Below are 7,810 nucleotides of genomic sequence, written 5' to 3'. Positions count from 1 at the left end.
TCTGTGACATGATTTGGTACCCATATTTAATTCTTAGAGGCAATGTTTAATCTGGTATTTCTGAATTTTCCTGATGGTGTAGCCTAACATCATATGACATGATTGGTGATATATCCAGTGGACTCCATTTCCATGGCTATATTTTCATATTAACTACTAAACAAGAACTTTTTAGGACTTCACAACTCTTAGCAAAGAAATCTTCAGTAAATGTATTACTCAGGGGCCCACATGTGTAGGTAAGTTGATGCTGTCCTGCTGTTGCCTTCCAATGAGAGAATACTGGCTGCTATATTTCAGGAGGAAAGAAAAGACCTTAACACCCTCAAATGAAGTAATGAAACTGCCACTAAGAATATGATACCTATATTCTGATTTTTTTAGTTTTCTACTTTTGTGTCTGTTATGAACTAATAAATCAACATTTTAAATATTAGTTAATTATTAAATGCAACTTTAAATTATTATAATCTCTGAGAAATTAAGGGAGAGTAACACTCCCACCTGAAAAAAATTATATAGTAAAAGAGTAATCAAGCAGTAAATGGTGCCTCAGGCCTAGGATTCCAGAACACAGAAGGTACAAGAAAGGATCAGAATGAGAGGGCTACCCTCAACATTTCAAGACCCCTCTGGACTAAATTATGAGTGTGACGTTAGCTTTGGACATGAAAGGAGTTTAAGATCAGCCTGAATTTTATGAGACCTTATATCAAAAAAAGTAAAAAGGAAAAAAATAGAATAAAGGTTTTGTAATTGACAGCTAAAAACCTTATTGCCTGCTTCCATACAGAGAACAAGAGGTAGTTTGCCATATACCACGGTACAGTAATGTATCATAGTATTGAGAATGCCATGGAAGAGCTAACATTTGTGATGAATATGTACAATATATTAGGTAGATAAAACCATAGGGTTATAGAATCTGTGTTGTTAGTACTGAGATTGAAAATGTTTAGCTGGATAATGTTAGAAGTCAGGAGAATGTAGATTTTATGTTTCCTTAATAAAATATGTAAATCAATAAAATCACCACAATCTGGTTTGAGTGGTGAGGTAAATTATCTTCACAGTGTTACAAAGACGATTTTAAAATTATAGATATTTGTAATAGTATGATCAGAATCCAGACGTGTTGTACTTAAAACGGTTGATGTTGTCTAGCAATTGGTTGGTATGTTTGTTTGTTTGTTTGTTTGTTTGACAGATACTGCTACTACAAGAAGAAGCCCAGAGGAAGCAGAGAAAGGATAAAGACAGGGAACAAGAGGATAGGAAGACATGAATTCCTTGACTAGGTTCCCAGATGAGGTTCTGCATATCAGTTTTGCAGTTTCAGGGAGAGAGACTGTGATTATTCAATCCCCAGCAGTGAACACTACAGACAGCTGTCCACATGTGGGCCTGATTATGAGACATTTATAGTTCATTAAAAAATAAAACAAAAAAATAATGTCTCAAAGCCTGATGAACTAGTGATGTGTATCTGCTGTCTAACACGGTGTATTTTATAAACTATATGTCATCATAAACCTCATTTCATATTAGTAAATCCACTAATTAGGATTCCACTAAAAGTATAAAAACAAGGATATTAGATCTCTGTTCTAATACTTATTTTTGGCATTTCTTTAAAATTCCAGAAAATATTTTCTTCAATGGCTTAAAATATGTTTGTATTTCTAGTGTATCACAGTGGCTATTGTGTCTGTATTTCCTATCTTCTGAAAAATACCAAAACTCAGAAAAAGAGAAGCTTTATATTCACTGCTTTTTTTTAACTATTATATCATGGCAGGCAAAGCCTGTATTTTGTTGTACACACAATACAATTAATTCAAATTTAACAATAATTTAAATGTTTTATATCACCACAGTATATATCAATAATGTCTCCGATAATTTGTTTCAAAATTTAAAATATAGCATTTAAGAGCAAAATTTAAAATGACCAATATAACACCGAAGTTAACATAAAATTAAAAAGATAATTTTTTCTTTTTGTTTGTGAAGCAGTATCATAAAATATACCATAGTATTACATTTCTGCTTTAACTCCCAAATAATGGAAACCAAAGCATATAATATTATCTATATGGTAAATAATAGTAACCATTAAAGACATGAAAAGTTTTGAAATTTTTGATGTATGGTTCCTCCAGCAAATTTCCCACCTTACCTTTAGTTCAATTAATGGATGTGGTTAGAACAGATGTTTTCAGGAGGCTATGTGTGATAGTATTGAATCATTTTATTTAAATACATCTAGCCATAATCTTTCTCCTTTCATCAAGAAATTTTCTTTAAGTTAAATCATAAAATAATATGGGTTTATGGGATACATGTTTTGTAAATAGGCATTAATATTAGAAATGAAGTTCTTTTATTTTCAGGCATATTCTATAATACCTGTTAAACTGTGTATTATATTTTTCTAATTTTTCTCTATTACAAATATTAGTTCTGAATTTAACAGATAATCCTTTCCTCTTTTCTCTATAGTTTTCCTGAAAACCAGACTTCTGCAGTGACTTTCATCCTCGTGGGCTTCTCTGAATACCCGGACCTCCAGGTCCCCCTGTTCCTCCTCTTCCTGACCATATACTCAGTCACTGTGCTGGGAAACCTGGGCATGATTACCATCATCAGGCTGAACGCCAAGTTTCACACCCCCATGTATTTTTTTCTCAGTCACCTGTCCTTTGTGGATTTCTGTTACTCTACTGTTGTGACACCCAAACTCTTAGAAAACTTGGTTGTGGAAGACAGAAGAATCTCCTTCACAGGCTGTGTCATGCAGTTCTTCTTCGCATGCATATTTGTGGTGACAGAAACATTCATGTTGGCAATGATGGCCTACGACAGGTTTGTGGCAGTGTGCAACCCCCTACTCTACACAGTGGCTATGTCTCCGAAGCTCTGTTGCTCCCTGGTAGCTGCATCGTACTCGTGGGCTATATTCTGCTCCTTTATATTCATATACTTTCTTTTAACTCTGTTCTTCTGTGGGACCAAGTTCATAAATAACTTTGTGTGTGAGCATGCTGCCATCGTTGCGGTATCCTGCTCTGACCCCTCCATTAGTCAGAAGATCATTTTCATTTTTGCCACTTTCAATGAGCTCAGCAGTCTGATGATCATTCTCACCTCTTACGTTTTCATTGTTATTACTGTCATGAAAATGCCTGCTACTGGGGGACGCTACAAAGTCTTCTCCACTTGTGCCTCCCACCTGACCGCCATCAGCATTTTTCATGGCACCATCCTCTTTCTCTATTGTGTTCCCACCAACAAAAGTTCCTGGCTGCTGGTCAAGGTGGCCTCAGTGTTCTACACAGTCATCATTCCCATGCTGAATCCATTGATATACAGCTTCAGGAACAAGGATGTGAAGGAGGCAGTGAAGAAACTAATGAGCTCTCTTTTGTCATTGAAAATGTAGACTTGATCGGGGGAGGGGGAGGGAAATGGGAGGCGGTGGCGGGGAGGAGGCAGAAATCTTTAATAAATAAATAAACTTTAAAAAATTAAAAATAAATAAATATTAAAAAAAAGAAAATGTAGTTCTAGAAAGATGAGGTATTTTTATTAAGGTCCCGTAGTCTGTACCAATAATCAGTAATCTTGTTGTTCAGATTCCCTATATAAATCATTGCAATATTCCAATTCACAAAATATGCATTACAATAACCTCCAAACTTTAAATATTGTTAGAAAATTAATCTCAGTCCATTTTTCCATATTTTATTCAGATATTTTAAGAACAATTACTTCTTGTATATTTCCATGTTTGTGTATGCTAGCATAATGCTGCCTAGGAAAATGTTTAACTCAAGTTGTATATTGAAAATACAGGACTTTTCAGATGATCTAAAGCAACTCATCAAGGAAGTTTGTACAATAATTTGAAAGCAAATATTTAGAGCTATTCAATAACCAGTAATGAAAATGAGGGGAAAGCTTCATGTAATTCTTTAATGGTTATTTTTACACTGGACATTTTGCTCAACACAAATGTGCAATAAAAATCTTAAAAATAACTCTTGCCATATTTAGAATTAGTATACTTAAAATATATTTGGTATTATTTATTATATTATTATTAATTTTTTACATGTCAATACCAGTTTCCCTTACATTGTGCTTCCTTCTTTTAAACAGATTTTTGTTTTAATTTTATTTAGATGTATGTAGGCTCTCTCTCTCTCTCTCTCTCTCTCTCTCTCTCTCTCTCTCTCTGGTGTGTGTGTGTGTGTGTGTGTGTGTGTGTGTGTGTGTGTGGCTTTCTTGAGACCAATAGATGGCATAAATTCCCTTGAAGCTTGAGTATACAACCTTGAGACAACCACTGTAGGTGCTGGGAACCAAACTTAATGGCACAATGTAAGCCCAGTATATGTTCTTAGTCACTGAATAATCACTTCTGCTCACACTTTGTTTTAAAATACATCAGAAATAGCACTGAAAATATTCACAAATATGTAAAGTCATTTATTGAAAAGTAGTTGTATATTTATAGTTATTTACTGAAATTTTATTTGATAACAATAGATGTGTATGTATTTACCACAAGTCTATATTGTTTTCTCAGAAATGCTGATATTTTCATGAAAGCTGGCCAGAGATGGTTGCTGTAGTTGTATAAATATTAACATTTTCTTTAGTTTTGGTGTGTTTTTTACTATTATATCCATATTTACTCTAGTGATATGTTATGTCATTATGGCATTTATATGCATATTTATCTAGATGATATACAGTCAAGCTAGTAATTTAAAGTCCTTAACCTGTGGATCTGAGAGGGGAATATTCCAGACATGATTTTTCTATGCATATATATGTATGTGTGTGTGTGTGTGTGTGCATATACATTTACATACACATATATTTTAGAACAAAAATTATATATAATGCATGATATGATGTAATATATAGTAAATATAAATATACATTTATGTATTAGCATATAGACAGCTAAGGAAATTGTATATATTACATATATACAATAATTTTAGTTATATATAAACTTTTATATATTAATGGTTTATATATACATTATATATTATAGATATTATTTAGGCTATATTTGTATTGTTGCATGTAGGACATGGTACACATATGTATGTATAAATAATGTACATAATAACCATATATATGATTTGCTGAACTGCTATTGCCCTTTTTCCCATGATTTTCTGCATTTTGTATCTATTAAAGTCACTACATTTTCATTATGATTAGAGTACAATTGATAGTATGAATGCCTCAGAGCTTTAGAGATGTAACATACAATCACACACGACATGGTTACATATGTTAGATCAAACTTTAGCCTCCCAGGCAAATTTTCAGTGATTATTTCTAATGTCTTGATCTTCAAGGCCTTGATGATATATATTTGTAACAAAGTTTGGAGCCAGAATTTAAGTTTTTTATTTATTTCTTTTTCTTCTTTCATCATTTATTTATATATTTTAGATACAAATCACTGTTTTCCCACCTTTTTTTCCTCCCCCACATCTCCCCTATACTCCCATCCACTCATCCTATGTCTCTAACCTTATTCCCATAAGGCCTCTTATGGGAATCAACAAAGCACGGCAGATGAAGCTGAGTCGGAACCAAGCTCCTCCCCTCTGCATCAAGGCTGAACAAGTTATTCTGCTATAGGGAATAGGTTCCAAAGTGCCAGCTCATGAATCAGGAACAGCACCTGGTCCCACTGCTAGGGTCCCCACAAAAGTCTCAACTACCCAGTTGTCACCCAGATGCAGAGGATCTAGGCTGGTCCTATACTGACTCTCTAGCTATTCCACCAAAGTCCATGAGCTCCCACAAACTCAGGTCAGCTGTCTCTGTGAGTTTCCCATCATGATCTTGACTCCCCCCCCCCTTGCTCATATAATACCTCCACCCTATCTTCACCTGGACTCCTAGAGCTCAGCCCAGTGATTGCCTTGAATCTTTGCATTTGATTCCATCAGGTACTGGATGAAGACTCTATAATGATAACTAGAGAAATCACCTATCTGATTACAGGGGAAGGTGAGTTCAGGAACCCCCTCTGCTATTGCATGGAGTTTTAGCTGGAGTCATCCTTGTGGGTTTCTGGGAGCCTCCTTGGCACCAGGTTTCTTACTAACCCCCAAATTACCCTTTCTATCACAGTTCCAGGCACACAGCAGTCCACATTGCCATCAAGCAAGCCGTAGCACTTTACTCCAAATGCTCCATTCAAAAGCTCTGTCTCCCGCAGGAGCCAGGCAGAGATCGCAATGGTGGCACAGCCCAGAAAGCCGGCATTTTAAAACAGCCAGTTTTTTCCTGCTGCTGAGTCAGGAAAATTTCAAAATGGAGTACATACCATTTTGTGCTAGCTCTGGGGCCACCAGGTAGGAGCGGAACTCAGCACTTTAACTCCAAGACTGAGCATGCAGCACAGAAATTCTTTTCATCCAAGTTACATCCAAATCTGACACGCAGAGCACTGCACAGTCTGAAAACATCTCTGTGAATGGCAGCGGGAATCCACCAGGCTCTCCCGCCTGCCCAAGACTGATTCCGCCACCTGCCCAGGCAGGAAGAACTGAGCCAAGGGCATGGTCTCAGCTACTTTTTTCCAGATCCCGAGCAGGAACACAAACATCTAGTTCCATAAGCCATTGAAATAATTTAAAGCCAGAGTTTGCACTGGCGAGGTACAGCCCAGGAAGCTGCGGTTTAAACCTGCGCAGCTTTTTTCCTGCTAAGGCTGCTGAGTCAGGGAAATTTCTTTGCAGCACGCCCTAGCAAACAGCAAAAAGCTATGGTAAACTCTCTCTCTCTTTTTTAAGCCCTCTCAGGTTTTTAAGTGCATTTAATTGGCCACGTTGGGTGCCACTCTGTTGAAAATAGGAGCAGCGGGCTGTGTCCTGCCACCCGGCTAGCTTTTCCCGAAATAATTACACTGAAACTGTATTCTTTTAAACACTGCCTGGCCCATTAGTTCCAGCCTCTTATTGTGGAAGAAGAATAGGACTTTAATGAGAGGTCTTGAAGAAATACTGTGAATCCATGCCTTCTGGACATAATGTAAAATTGGCACTTATACTACAACTGTGTTTATTTGAACCAGACCAGTACAAAGTTTGAACATTTATTCTTTTCATGATGCATGAGGGAATGTGGACTATGGATAGTTATTGGTAGTAGGGGAAGGTAGGTATGTTATTGGCAGTAGGGGAAGGTATGTACATTGCCATGATCCACTGAATATTTATCCATTCATGCTAATATTAGCAGTTGTAATTAAGCAAAACACATAAAAAGTAATCAAAGTATCAGTTTATTGAGAAGGCTTTCAGTAGGAGTGCTGGTTAGTTTTTGTCCACGTGACACACAGTAGAGTCATTTTTGGAGAGGGAACATAGCATGAAGAGCTATTTCTATTAGATTGGCCAAAGAGCATCTCTTGGTGCATGATTGATGTGAGAAAGCCCAGTCTATTGACGTTGAGGCCACACCTGAACATGTAGTGTTGTTTATATAAGAAAGAAGGTTGAGATTTTCAGTAAATAGCATTTCCCCTTGGCCTCTACTCCAGTGCTTGCCTCCTGGTTTCTACTTTAGTTTGTGCCTTGACTTCTTTACTGACAGACTGTGAAATAAAAGTGTAAGCCAAGCAAACACTTTCCTTGCCAACCTTGTTTTTTGTTGGTATTTTGGAACAATATTAAAAAGTAAATTAGATTAACAGAGATGGACAGGTGATTAAAGTAGAGTGAGGACTTAAAATGTACAAATTTGAGTAGGTATATAAATATGAAAATTT

At 36.2% G+C, this 7,810-nt stretch overlaps 1 protein-coding gene across 1 annotated transcript; it reads left to right on the top strand.

Annotated features, from left to right (window-relative positions):
- Positions 1-231: 231 nt before the first annotated feature.
- On the top strand, positions 232-3,442 carry LOC142834994 (olfactory receptor 5D13-like). The gene is made up of 2 exons (XM_075948096.1): positions 232-239; positions 2,503-3,442. The coding sequence occupies exons 1-2, from the start codon at positions 232-234 to the stop codon at positions 3,440-3,442; spliced, it is 948 nt and encodes a 315-aa protein (XP_075804211.1).
- The last annotated feature ends 4,368 nt before the right edge of the window (positions 3,443-7,810 follow it).

Source organism: Microtus pennsylvanicus, chromosome 1 (assembly GCF_037038515.1).
Source record: "Microtus pennsylvanicus isolate mMicPen1 chromosome 1, mMicPen1.hap1, whole genome shotgun sequence".
In the NCBI taxonomy this organism is placed as follows: Eukaryota; Metazoa; Chordata; class Mammalia; order Rodentia; family Cricetidae; genus Microtus; species Microtus pennsylvanicus.
Note: the sequence above shows the minus strand (reverse complement) of the source record. Positions and strands in the feature narration are given on the sequence as shown.